This window comes from Vicia villosa, linkage group LG6 (genome assembly GCF_029867415.1).
Source record: "Vicia villosa cultivar HV-30 ecotype Madison, WI linkage group LG6, Vvil1.0, whole genome shotgun sequence".
Taxonomy (NCBI): Eukaryota; Viridiplantae; Streptophyta; class Magnoliopsida; order Fabales; family Fabaceae; genus Vicia; species Vicia villosa.
In genome coordinates this window covers 12,240,007-12,254,402 of record NC_081185.1, presented here as the reverse complement: position 1 = coordinate 12,254,402, position 14,396 = coordinate 12,240,007, and the positions used below count along the sequence as shown (strand labels likewise).

Here is a 14,396-nt window from a genome sequence, read left to right as displayed (position 1 = left end):
CTGAAAATAGTGTGTCTGGACAAGGTCCAGAAGTTAACAATGTTCCAAGTTCTAGAGAAGTTTCAGAACAAGTTCAGAGGCCACAAAGAATTAGAACTATACCTAGAAGGTTTGTAGATTTTGACATGTTACAAGATACCGAAGTTGACTCAGAGGGAGAAGTCATTCACTATGCCATGTTAGTAGATTTTGAACCATTGGGTATTGAAGAAGCACTCAAGAAGAAATTCTGGCTGAGTGCCATGAAAGAATAACTTGAGGCTATAGAAAGAAACAAGACTTAGAAGTTGAATAAACTTCCAAAGGAGAAGAAAGCCATCAAAGTTAGATGGGTTTTCAAGGTGAAATTGAAGCCAGATGGATCTATTGGCAAATACAAAGCAAGGCTAGTGGCTAGAAACCTGAGCTAGATTACTTTGAAGTGTTTGCTCATGTAGCTAGACATGAAACAATCAGTTTGGTGATTGCTCTTGCTGCAAACATAAGTTGGCCCCTGATGCATCTGGATGTAAAGTCTGCATTTCTGAATGTCCATTACAAGAAGAGGTATATGTCTTATAGCCTCATGGATATGTGAAAAAGAATTAGGAAGGGATGGTATACAAGTTGCATAAAGCGTTGTATGGATTAAAACAAGCGCCCAGAGCTTAGAATCTGAAGATTGATTCATTTTTCAAGAAGCAAAAGTTTCAGAAATGTGAGATTGAATATGGCGTTTATGCGCAACATTTTGGAGGCAATATGATTCTGGTGTGTCTCTATGTTGATGACATCTTGCTAACAGGAAGTTGTCCAAACGATATAATCAAGTTCAAGGAAGTTCTGATGAATGAGCTTGAGATGACAGATCTGGGAAATATGGTATATTTTCTAGGGATGGAGATTATGTACTCCGAGAAGGGTATCCTTTTGCATCAGTTGAAGTATGAACTTGAACTTCTGAAGAGATTTAAGCTGCAGAAATGTAAGGTTGTTGTTACACCATCAGAAACTAATCATAAACTGGATTCTGATTCTGATGGTGATTCTGTGGATGCTACAACCTTCAAACAGCTGGTTGGTTCTCTGAGGTATTTGTGTAATACCAGACCTGATATTTTTTATGCAGTTGGAATAGTTAGCAGATTCATGAGTAAACCAAAGTGTTCTTAGGACCAAGCTACTGTCAGGATTCTGAGGTATATTAAGGGAACGCTGAAGTATGGAGTGTTATTTCCTTTTGGAAAGAAAACAAATTCAAAGTTGGTGAGTTACATTGCAGGCGTTGTAGCTGCATGTCAAGTTGTTTGGCTTCTGAACCTATTAGAAGATCTGAAGGTTAAGATATATAAACCTCTGAAGCTGATGATTGATAATAAGTCTGCAATCAATCTTGTCATGAACCCAGTGCTGCATGGGCGAAGCAAGCATATTGAGACAAAATATCATTTTCTCAGAAGTCAAGTATAGAAGGGAGTATTAGAAGTTGTGCACTGTAGCACCCAGAAGCAACTACCAGATCTTCTGACGAAGGAAATTTCTTAAAACTAACTACACCAATTTCATTCCTTTGGTGTTAGAGGGTAATTTAGTATTTACTATTTTAGTGATGACTTAGTTGTTAAGTTTATTTTACTAGGACCAATGTGGCACTTTTGTTTGTATATAAATAAACTAGTGGTAGTTGTCATAAATGTACCCAGCATTTCCTTCTTTCTTTAATGAATAGCAGCCACCATTTGCTTTATCTCTTTATTTCTATTTGATTTCATCACCTTGTACACCAACACCAATTACACCGTAGTTTTTGGATTTAATTGAATTGGAATAGAATGAACGTATTCTTAAATAAATGTCATTTATCTAAGGGAAGGAGGTTGCATCTCTCCGTATATAGAATTATGTCGGGGGTATTGATAGCACGAAGTGTAGAGAAAAGTGATGTGAAGGAAGCAACCATACACACTCACTACCTTCTCAAAACTACTACCACCCAAATAAAGGCTAAACCAATGTGCCTCCACTTGTTTATTGGCCTCCTCGACATTTATATGCAGCTTGTCTTTAAATACTTTAAAGTTCTAGGGTTTTTCTTATGCATATCTTGCCCCATTGATGGATAGATATTTTGTTTTGGCTCATACTACAATATGGCATAAAATCTAAACCAAAAGAAACAATTTAATTTTTTCCACATGAATGCAATAATTAGAAAAAAGCCCTAAATTATTCATTTAAAACTATCTTTTTATTGAAATGGTGAATTAAATTGAAGAAATAACACACATTTTTTAATGATACAATAAAAATCAAATTAAAACATATAAATTTATTATTTTCTAAAAATGAAAATATTTGGATAATAATTTAAATCGACTAAACAATGCAAATGCGTGCAAAATGCAAGGACGTGAATGAAAGTTCAATTTTTGTTAACTTTAGTAAAAGTCAATTTTTCTCAAAATATGCAAAATGCGACGATTGAACGAGGAATGCATTTGAATTAGACACAGCATGTCTAGATGAATGAAATAAGGAAATGTCAGCTAATGAATAAATACATGGGACCAAATAAGGGTACGACAGAAGATAAATATTTCAAAGAGATATTAAAGAGAATTGATAGGGAAAGTTCCAAAATATTAGATACTATATGTCAACATCATGCTTCAGAGACAAAGACGAAGATGGTAAATCAGTCGATGAAATAAAATATTTAGATATGACTAAATATGTTTTTTATCCAACTGTATTCCGTCCTGATATAATGTTTGTTGCTTGTTGAATTTGTACAAATCTTCTTGAATATCAGAGATGCGAAATATGTCACTATGATAAAAACACATCTCCAGGTTCTTCTATACACCAGCTGCAGTCTCAATCCATAGAACACACCTAGCAATAGATTCAGAAATCGAGCATTGAATCCAAGCTAGCACCACGGTGTTGCAACGAATCTAAGGTGAGTACAGAGGATCGACTAGAGGAGGTTTGATTAAGGTTCCATTGATGAACCTTTCTTTGTTCTTGGAGACCAGAGCAATCTGCATAGATCTGACCCATGTATGATAGTTTTTGTCATCGAGAGATGGTGTGACAAGAACAAGGGGAGGGTTTTCATTAGGATGAAGATAATAGGGATTAGTGGAATTGGTAAAAAAATTTGTGTAATAAGGGGTATCCATTGTTGAATCAAAGAATCGGAAAAAAAACGCAAAGAAGAAAAGAAGAGCAAACGAAGGTTGCAAAAGAGAAAGGAGAACAATGGCAGCACAAGGTGCCATGACATCATGAAACAGCAAAGTAGTTGAGAGGAAGAAGAAAGAGAGAGCTAAGTAAAGTTGAAAGTGTTGTTTATGAAGCCCGGACTCGGATACGGACACGGGACACGACACGGATACGGACACGAGGACTCCGCTAATATAGAAAATATAGGACACGGACACGGCTATATATATATTTTATATCTTAATATAATAATGCAATGTATGAGCATAATTTATAAAGAGTTTAAAACGAGAAGCAAAATTTATATATATTTAAACTTAGTACTTTCAGTCAAAAAAAAAAAAAAACATAAATCAACCAAAACAAAATAATACAAATCATATCATAGTCACTCCATATTGATAAAACTATCCTATAAATCGTGGAATAAGAAAATAAAAAGGAATCCTGTGTTATTTTTATAGTGGAGAAGTAAAATATGAAAAGATAAAAAAACTCTATTATTTTTATAAATAAAAATATGATAATTAATGAGTTGGGCCTTTATTTTTATAAAAAAAAATCTAAAATTTGCCGAGTTAGGTGTGTCATTTATTTGAAACAAGGTGTCATATCCGTGTCCACTGCAATTAAATTATTTTTTTCGTTGGACACAGCAAAAACGTGTCAAATACGTGTCGTACGCGTATCGTACAAGTATCCGTGTCCGACACGGCGACACGCCTTTTGAATGGCGTGTCGGCGCTTCATTTATTACTTTGTACAATACATCAGTATGGTTTATATATCTAAGTACAAGGGAATAATGTATTAACTGACTAAATACAATATATGTATAGTATGAAAACAAGAATAAAGAAGAATACTTAAGTTAATAATATATTTATCTATATTTTTTTAGCTTATTTTGATGATCATCCAAAAAAACAATTCCGAACCCGTCATTATCTTAGAAATTTAATTTACGTATGATTTTTTAGTAAAAAAATAAAATAAAATACCTTATACGAAATTAAATTAAAAACAACAGTTTTTTTTGTTGCAAAATATTAGAGAGAAAACGATGACTTGGGGAAGTCATTGGAACAATTTTGGGTTAGGAACAGTATAAACAAAGTCGCAGAGAAAGCTCCAAAACTTCATTTTTAATGAATTAAATTTTTTTCAATATAATGAACCAAAATTAAATATAAGTTTAGTATTTAATTAATTAAAAACGACGTTTTGGAGCTTTCTCTGGGACTTTGTTTTGACTGTTCCTAACCCAAAATTGTTCCAATGACTTCCCCAAGTCATCGTCTTCTCTCTAGCATTTTGCAAAAGAAAAAATTACATAGCATATTAGTACAAATAATTAAATAGAATTAATTAATTACATCCAAATACTATATCCAATTTCTACTCAACTTATAAATTAATACTATATCCAATTTCTACGCAACTTATTAATTAATTACGTCATTTTTAATTAATTACATCCAAATACTATATCCAATTTCTACTTAACTTATAAATTAGTTTTATGAAATTTTATTAGTACAAATAATTAAATAGCATATTTTATGCCCCACTTGGTGAAAAATAGTTAGGAGCTACTGTATTAAATTTGATTTAAATTGTCGCCGGAATTTGCGGTGATCATGGAATGGATTTGTTTAGGATATAAAGTATATTTAAAAATAATTTAGCGTTTGTTAAAATCTTTCTAATTTAGATTTTTTTCCTACTTTCTAGTGAACAATAAAAAATGTGATTGAAATAATGGAGTAGAATTTGGTAGGACGGTTATAGACGCCCCTTAATTTTTTAGTATGGAATGCAGGAAGTCGTTTGATGATATCCATGGTAGTCATTAGTCCCTTATGCGGAGCTAGTGTGGGGGTTAATAGGGTCGTCTTTAAGGATGCAAATATTTGCTCACATTCTGAGGTCCATTTGAAGCGTGCTTCTTCCCTCGTCAACCTATAGAATAGCAAAGCCTGTTAGGCGATTTGGAGATGAATTTGTTCAAGGCCGTCAACAACTCTCATTTTTCCAGAGTGAGCCTCATGTTGTATTGTCGAACTCTCTTGAGTATGCTATTAACGGGATTATCATGTAGGTCTTCCTTGATGGACTTAAAAATCACGTCATACATATAAAATTTTAGTGTTTCACCTATTTATTTGTTGAAGAATTTGTTCATCATTCTCGAGTATGTTGCCTCTTAACTCTTCAGGCCTAAGGGCATCTCATTGTATTGATAATTGGCTATCTCAGTCATGAAGGTTGTTTTCTCTTTGTTTAAATCATGCATGGGTATCTGGTTATAGCCAGATTATGCATCTATGAACAGTAAGAGCCTGTAATCGACTAAACTATTTACTAGCTTTTCTATATTTGGAATGAGTATGAATCTTTGAGGCCCTTCTAGTTGAAATCGATGTAATCAACATACATTCTCAACTTTTCTAAGGCCTTATTGACTAGTAAGACATTAGAGAGTAATTAAGTGTATCTCAGTTTGGATATAAGGTAAGCATTAAGCAAGTCCAGGATTGTCTTCGTAGCTGCTTCTGTCATCTCGGGGACTATCGCTGTCTTCGTTAGGCCACGTATCGGGCTTTAGGATCAACATTCAACTAATGGCATGCTACGCTCGGGTATATGCCCAACATATCTATGGATAAATTGGAAAAAGATCTCCATTGGTCCTGAGACATTCAACGAGTCCCTTCTTCACCATGATGTTTTAGGAAACTGGGTTTAATATTTTGGAGTTAAGTACAAATTTATTTTCCATTTTTCACAACCATCCTTAACATAATATAAATATCAATTCAAGAGTACTAGAGAACAACTTATTCTGATTCTTTTCTTATTTTTCTTGTTTTTTGAATGAGTCATTTTAACTTCTTTGTTTTTTTAGTGACCCTATTCTCTAGTACCCCAACCCTAAAATTAATATCCTATTAATTCTAAAAGCAACCTGAAACTTATTCATTTGCATTAACAAGGAAAAACAAATTTTTTAAATAACTCCAAACAGGGTGGAAAGATTAATCTTTCAAGTCAATAGGCTTATATTATGGTTGTGTCATCAAACAAATGAGCTAATGCTCAAAGGATTTAATTATAGATAAAACTAATACAAGGTGTCTTGAACAAGCACAAAATTTTAAACAAAAAGTTTCCTCAATGTGTATAACACAAAAGACCAATTGATTCATAAAAAATTAAAAGTTCTAGAAAATAAACAATTGAATGACTACAGTTAATTAACAAGGAAAAAGTAAACAATGAAAATTTTAGGCTGAAACCTCGTTAGTTATGGTTTATGGAAGTTGAGTACACATCCAATTGAAATCATTTCTCTTATTTGTCTTTCAATAAAAATTTAAAACTTCCATGAAAACAATGTTTTTCTTTCTTTTTTTTTACCAAAATGTCTGGAATATTTTTATTTTGTCCTGATTGTAATCATTAACAAAGAAATGATGATCTCAAAGATAGCGAATGTAGCTTAGTTGGTTTTGTCGGTTGCAAGTCGGATTGGAAAAGCACTAGTGGTCTTGTCATCTGTTTGGGAACTATTTAGTTTCTTAACACATTAAGAAGAAGTATAGTGTTGTTCTTTCTACCACCGAGGATGAATATGTAGCTGCTAGTAATTTTGTGCACCATTCTTGTGGCTAAAGTAATAGTTATTGGATTATGATTTAAAACTTGGTTATGTTACAATCAAATGCGATAACATTAGCGCAATAAGCCTAACTAAGAATCTTGTACTTCATTCACGTACTAAGAATATAGTGACCAAGCATTATTTACTTAGGAATCATGTTGAAAATGGGGACATTATTTTTTAATACGTGGGTACGAAAAATTACCTTACTGATATTTTTATAAAACGTTATCCTCTGAACCCTTTCACAAAAATACGTAGGAAATTGAGAATCCTAGATTCATTGTGTTTTAAATAGTTTTAGCTTCCTATTTAATTTCATTTGTTATATGTTTATGTTGTACACGATCACTTTCTTGTAGCAACTTACCTTAACCTACATTATTGGTATGTTTCTATATTTCTCATAATTTTTTTATAGTTGCTTGTATTTTGTTCTTATATGTTCATTTACTTACTTCTTACATCCATATTTCATTCATTCATTACTTTATGTATGATTGTTCACCTTTTAATTTAATATTTTTTAAATGTGTGTTGATATTTATGTGCATTTGAATATTATTGTGTTTGTTTGTGCATTGTTTAAATCTTTCATTCTTTCATACAAGTTTAGATCACGTAATTGAGTTTTGTTGTATAGTTGTGTGTCTAATTGCCTTTTTGTTGCATTTAGCATGTCTTTCTTCATATTATGTATTTGATATTTTTTATTATATATTCTTCTTACATATGTTTAACTCATTTGTTTCTCTAAAATATCGTTACGTTGCTGGTTATGTTAGCATTTAGGCTCATACGCACCTATCTCATTTTGATCTTGTCAAAGAAGGAGAAGTTGTAATGTGACTCTATATTTGTTTTAAGCATTATGTGTTGTTGCATTTTGCGCAATGTTTCAGGGGGAGAACATAAGAAATTGAAGGAAAGCATTGATCACGTTTATCCTTTTCTTAAAGTCGACTTAATTCCAAGTAAAATCTTGCCAAGCATAAAAATGGGGGAGATTGAAGTTGCATGTCTATGATACATTAAGCAGGAAACCTCAATGTGGTTTTGTTGTTTGTCCTTTAAGCTTTAATTTGTCTTTAGTTTTATATTTGAGTCTCATCTTCAATTGCGCATCCTTGAGGATTGAGTTTTGGATCCGCATTTTAAGTCAATTAGTTAAGTTTGTGAAACAAGAAGCATAATTAAGATTGACTCAAATCTTGACATAAATAAAATCTCAAAACATATTTTAAAATTAAATTTTTGAGATTTTGGATGTGTGATTCGAATCACACAATCCCTTGATTCGATTCAAACAGGGTAGGGAAGAATTAGGATTTTGTGTAATCTTCTGAGTCAAATCATGACTTGCAACTTGATTCGAACAAGGCACATTGTGATTATTATTATAGGTTGTTCATGAGTCGAATTGTAGGTCATTCTTCAGTCTCTTCCAAGTTTGAGTCAAATCATGACCAAATGATGACTCGAATCATAGGTCTTATGAGTCGTATCATGCCTTACTCTTGACTCGAATCATAAAAAAATGGGTCTCTCATTTAAGTGAAAATCTTGTTCTCCATTACTTGGCCACTTGACTCAAATCACCAAATGCTCTTGACTCGAAACAAACATGACTTTTTCACTATATTTTTGTGCTTCATCTCCAACACCTATAAATCATTTTGTTCTCTCAAAACCTTACAATGTTAAAAAAACACATTCTTACATTGATGATTTGAAAACTCACAAACCATTTGTTCTTTATGTTTTCAAAAGAGTTCCAACCTTTAGTGAACACTTACAAACGATTTCTTTCATCTTCTATCTTATTCTTTTCATTATTTCATGGATCTAAATCTCATCTTTGAAGATTTATGATTAAGTGAGGAAATTTGTTTTGAATTTAATGTTTATTTGAAGATTTGTTTAATATTTCAGAGGATTTCAAGATTTTGTGGTGTTGTGTCTAGTTATGATAATTCCAATGAAAAATAAGGAGGTTCTTACCTCTAGTTTGACCATGGGTGTATTGTGCGGAAACCGATAGGATATAAGTTCTTTTCAATCTTCGCATAGTTCAACGCTTAAGATACCGACAAAATTGAGTGAAAATTGCCGCAGACAGAGACTTAGGAGCAGGTAGTTGGAACTGGAAGGTTCAAGAAGTGGTTTAGATTAAAGATTTTGCAAAGAGTTCGATTTGTGAAGCTGTGTATAAGTCAAGATCCATAAAGAAGGAATTTATCTTTTTGGCATTTATTATTTGGACTAGTGATTGTATGAGCTCTTGTAATATTCTAACAAATGATATTGGAAGACCAAAAAAATTTTAATAGGAAACCATTGGATTGTGGATTAAGCACAAAGGGAAGACGAACGTGTCAAACCACTATAAATATAGATGTACTATCTTTTTTCACGCTCTCTCTCATTTAATTTTATAGTTGATCGCATGATTACGCTGTTTCTTCTGCTTTCTAGAATCTCATGTTGACATCATTTATTTTATTGTTAATAGCATTTGTTTTGTAAGTAGTAGGTTTTGTTAGAATTGGTAGTTCAATTTTGTCTTATTGCAGATTAAGCCTAGTGACTTTGATAGTAGAATTTTATTGAACTGAAAGTTATTAAATAACACTTTCTGTGAAATTGAACAATTGTGCAATACAATTAGTTTGTATATTTTAATGTAACTCAATAGTTTGACTTGGCTATATTGTAAGCTGTTTGAGTAAGCTAGCATAATTTCCAGTCGAAAATCATAATCTTTTAACACAAACAGTGCTTCCGCCACTTAAAACATTATTTTTTGAAACTTCGATAAAACCTTTTTCAAACGAAATTTATAACGTTATTAGTCCATATTTTCACCCAACAAGGTGGTCACCCTAATTGCACCATAACAAACCAAAGGATCATTGGTCATCCACCGATTTCACGCATCAAAGCCTCTTGTATCCTACACGAGTGACCTCTGACTATCTATTATACTTTTAGCACCTACAAATCTTAAATTTTAACCTGTTCAAGATCTCACATTTGAACAGTCATCTGATAAAGTTCTGACTGACTTTTATCAAACTTATAATCAAAATTATCAAACATACAATCAACGTTAATAATTTAGCGTGTCTTTGATATATATATTTAATATTTTCTCTAATCCTAGTCGATATAAGACTAAACTCACTAGAATTTCAACATCTTTAAACTATGAGACATAGATTTTACATCTTTCTTATGCAGAATTAATCTTGTATATAACAACACAATTAAAAAAAATAAGAAATCACACACTATAATTATTTGGATTTTTAAATTTATCATCATCTACCGTGCTTTTGGGTTCCCAACTTCAGAAAACACATCAGTAGAAAACAAAGGTTGATCTTCACTAGTGACTGAAATGGTGCTTACCTTGCTGGTATGAGACCCATAGTCACCACTACTACTTGTGAAACGCATGTCACTCCCATCATCACTCGCAAACTTTGGATATTGTATCCTTTGCTCACTTTTTTCCTTTTCTTGAGTCCCACCAAACTTACTATCCTCCTCACTCATCTCCAATTGCAATGCAAACTCTAAAGCCCCAACAACATCACTCATTGACATCCTTTGACTTCCATCATCATGCAAGCAACTCAACGCCATCTGACAATAACATTTCAAACACTCATCCGTTATAGAATCCTTTATGAAAGGATCCACCATCTCTTCGATTATCACACCTTCATCGTAACATCTTTGAAAACGAACAACTAAACTCGCGTTTTTCTTATCTAAAGAACGCATTAAAGGAGGTCTTGCACACAAAACCTCAAGAAGCACCACACCGAAAGAGTACACGTCAGACTTAAGAGTCAATCTTTGACGTAGGTAGTACTCTGGATCCAAATACCCTAGACTACCCTTCACCACAGTACTGACATGAGTCATTGACATCCCCGTTGGTCCTACTTTTGATAGACCGAAATCAGAAACCTTAGCCACCCATTTCTCATCCAACAAGATGTTGGTACTCTTCACATCACGATGTATGATGTTGTGCTTCGCACCTGCGTGAAGATAATGCAACCCCCTCGCAGCACCCAATAGAATCTCGAGTCTTTGCTTCCATGTAAGAGGTTCATTGTCCGAACCATAGAGATATTCACGAAGAGTACCTCGCTGCATGAAATCGTAAACAAGAATCATCTCTACACCATCGTTGCAATATCCAATGAGGGAAACCAAGTGATTATGACGAAGTTGAGAAAGCAACTCGATCTCATTCAAGAACTCGTTTTCACCTTGCTGAGAACCCGATTTGAGACGTTTTATTGCAACAGGTGTAGCTCCATCGATGTAACCTTTGTACACGTTGCCAAACCCTCCAACTCCGATGATAAAAATATCATCGAAGTTGTTTGTAGCAGCTCTTATCTCTGCTATTGTAAAATAGCGGCTCAAATGGGATGGTAAAGTTGAGGAACCATCTTTTCTTGATTTCCACGAACTTTCTTCCACTTCAATATGAGGTTCAAATCTTCTTCTCCTTCTAACAAAAACTATTGTTCCCACAACAGCTAATGCTATCAAGAGACCCGAAACTCCAGCAGCAACAACCATGACCATGTGTGATTTCTTTGACTTTTGTTGCGGAGTTGGTAATTCTTTTTTCTTTTGAGATGAATATTTGGGTTTCAATCCTGCTAGATTGTTACTTGCATCACCTATTTTGAAAATCTCAATTCCATTCAGTAGGACATCACGATATCGTGTGAACATAGTTTTTGGTAGTCGTTGAAGCTTGATTGAAAGATTAACTCTTTCAATTTGAGAGTTTCCTCCTTGAGAGAACATACGCACAGCATAATCCATATGAACAGGAACCATACGACCATTACCCCACCTTACCACATCAGCTTGATACTCAGCCAAAATATCATTTATAAAAATCTGAAAAACTCTATCGCCTTGGTTGTTTACTTTCGAATCAAACTCACAAAAATGTAACCTTACCATATACATAAAAGAAGAATCAACGTCAAAATTCCAAGTTACGTTATATTCCTCGGTCACATCCTTTCCATAACTTCTTGCAGTTAAGTAAACAGCTTCTGGTGCAGTATAATTTGGAATGATATTGTTTTTATAGTTGAGTTGATCTACCAAATCCGCTAATACACTTTGTGGATATTGTTTCTCCAAGTAACGAGGAAAATCGTAGTCCCAATTACGAAACATACCTGTATCAGCACTTGATGGAACTTGATTATCACCAACGTTAACTCTATAAACCATCTCCAATGCATTGTCAGTATTAATTTGGTATTCCGCCGCGGTGTTGCCAAAGCTAAGAAAATTTATATGATAATTTGAGTCGTCGGGGTTAGTGTAGTAAAGAAAAGAAGGCATAGACACAACTTCGATTCCGTTAATGAAAGCATAGTAAACACTGGATGTGTTTACCTTGTTGGGAATGAAAGTTATGTGTATCTTTTCGTTAGGATTGATTTGGATGCAATATTCTTTGGTGATTTGTTCCTCATCACGAAGCCAAAGTAAAGGGTTGAAGTTTTTAAGAAGGGTAATGTTATTGTTTACTATAACAGAAAAGAGGGCATTAGATGGTTCAAAAGTATAGTTGTAAGAAGTTGGGTAAAAATGAAAACGAAGAAAAACAGTGGAATTAGTGATGCCAGAAAATGAGTATGTGAAATTTGAGAGAGACACACGCGCGGTTGTATATGGAATTGCGGCATTTGAAAGCGAATCAGGTGGTAATGCAAGAGACACTTTTGTGGGTTTTGGTTCATCTAAGGAAAACATGTCGTGGTTATCACTATTATCACCAACCCAAATTCGTTTATCTAAGCCAGAAGTGCTTGTTGGGGAGCCACAATTGATTGCTAAATTGTAAATAGGTTTGTATGATGAGTTAACCAAAATAGGAGAAAATAGCAAAAGGAGAGATATTAGGGTGATTTTAGGGTGAAACTTGTTCTTTATGGAATTTGCCATGGTTGAGTGACAAGATAGTGAGGAAGAGTAGTTTATTTTCTTGTTGAGGTTTGGGATATGCTAGAAGTTGTCTTTATTTATTGAGAGGTAGGAAGGGAAATTTCTAAGAAAAAACTTTAGAGACTAGTCATGAAATCAACTACTTGAATTGGTCAAAGGAACTTTTCTTCAAGTATTTTGGATCACATATTTGTTGATCAGCAATGCTATGTGTACACTAAAGTGTACACCTACACCATATTGGTGTATGTACGGACGGAACTGTTCATGTACGGACGGTACTATTCACCGTCCGTACATGCAGATTTACCTGCGTTTGAAATTACCTGCGGATTTACCTAAATTTGTAGGTAAATTCGCAAGTAAATTCGCAGGTATTGTCAAATTCGTAGGTAAATCCGCAAGTAAATCCGCAGGTATTGTCAAATCCGCAGGTATTATCAAATCCGTAGGTAAATCCGAAAATAAATCCGCAGGTATTGTCAAATATTTTTTTAAAAAACATAAAATAAAATATTTTTTTAAAAAATAATATTTAAAAAAAATGAAAAAAAATGAATATAATAATGCACTGTTCATGTACGGACGGTGAATAGTACTGTCCGTACATGAACAGTACCGTCCGTACATACGGTGTAGGTGTACACTTTGGTGTACAAATAGCATTATTGATTTGTTGATAGGAAAACAAAAGTCTTTTATCTAATTGAAAATGATAGGAAGGAAATAAAACGTCGCTCATACAAAATTTTCAAATCCACACTCGCACAATTGAATCTTGTTAGATAAACTTTGGAAGTATTATGGATTCAGATGTGTAGTATTTTTTTTTTTTAAAAGTTGATACCAACTTGTTTACAAAGAAAATACTACATTGCTGCAGCCAAGGATCGAACCCTGAACCAACAGCCTACACCCGCTCAGTCAGTAAGTGCCAACTGAGCTACCCCACCCACCCCAGATGTGTAGTAATTAAAACTCTCTCAAAATATCTTAGAGTTATCTCAAAATATCTTAGAGTTAATATGCAAGAATATTTATAATTATTCAAATATGCAGAATTTGAAAAGAAAATTTTAAATCTCAAATTGGTGTATTTTTGTGGTAAGTGAGACAATTTCTTAAATTTCACATCGTTTAGTTTTCATTACTTGATTAATTTATTTCAATATCAGTGTTTGTTTTAGAAATTGGTAAACAACGCTAGTATATTTTTAAAGGTTATTTTGCAAGATCGACTAAGGAATATCAGGACAGTGTTTCAGTTTTCAAAGTGTTTTAACAAAAGTTATTAGTCGATTACGTTGTAAAAGCGTTTGACACGGCGTCGAAGTTGTGCGTTTGCATGAAAGAACGTTCAAAGAACTTTGAAAAGGAAAAGACAAAACTTGTAAAGAATAATAAAACTTGGAAAAAGAAAAGGTAAATGACATAACAATTGAAATTGAAAGAAAGTTGGTGATTCAAACGTACATTACCCCTGCTTGACTCATTTCGCTCGTAGCTTGATTAATTTGAGTGCTAG

The 14,396-nt window shown here is 33.5% G+C and overlaps 2 protein-coding genes across 2 annotated transcripts; one reads left to right on the top strand and one right to left on the bottom strand.

The window, feature by feature from the left end:
- Positions 1-741: 741 nt before the first annotated feature.
- Positions 742-1,152, top strand: LOC131613203 (uncharacterized mitochondrial protein AtMg00810-like). The gene has a single exon (XM_058884892.1). The coding sequence runs from the start codon at positions 742-744 to the stop codon at positions 1,150-1,152; it is 411 nt and encodes a 136-aa protein (XP_058740875.1).
- A 9,038-nt stretch (positions 1,153-10,190) lies between these two features.
- LOC131608909 (receptor-like protein kinase FERONIA) lies at positions 10,191-12,903 on the bottom strand. The gene has a single exon (XM_058880493.1). The coding sequence runs from the start codon at positions 12,869-12,871 to the stop codon at positions 10,196-10,198; it is 2,676 nt and encodes an 891-aa protein (XP_058736476.1). The 5' UTR covers positions 12,872-12,903; the 3' UTR covers positions 10,191-10,195.
- Between the last annotated feature and the right edge of the window lie 1,493 nt (positions 12,904-14,396).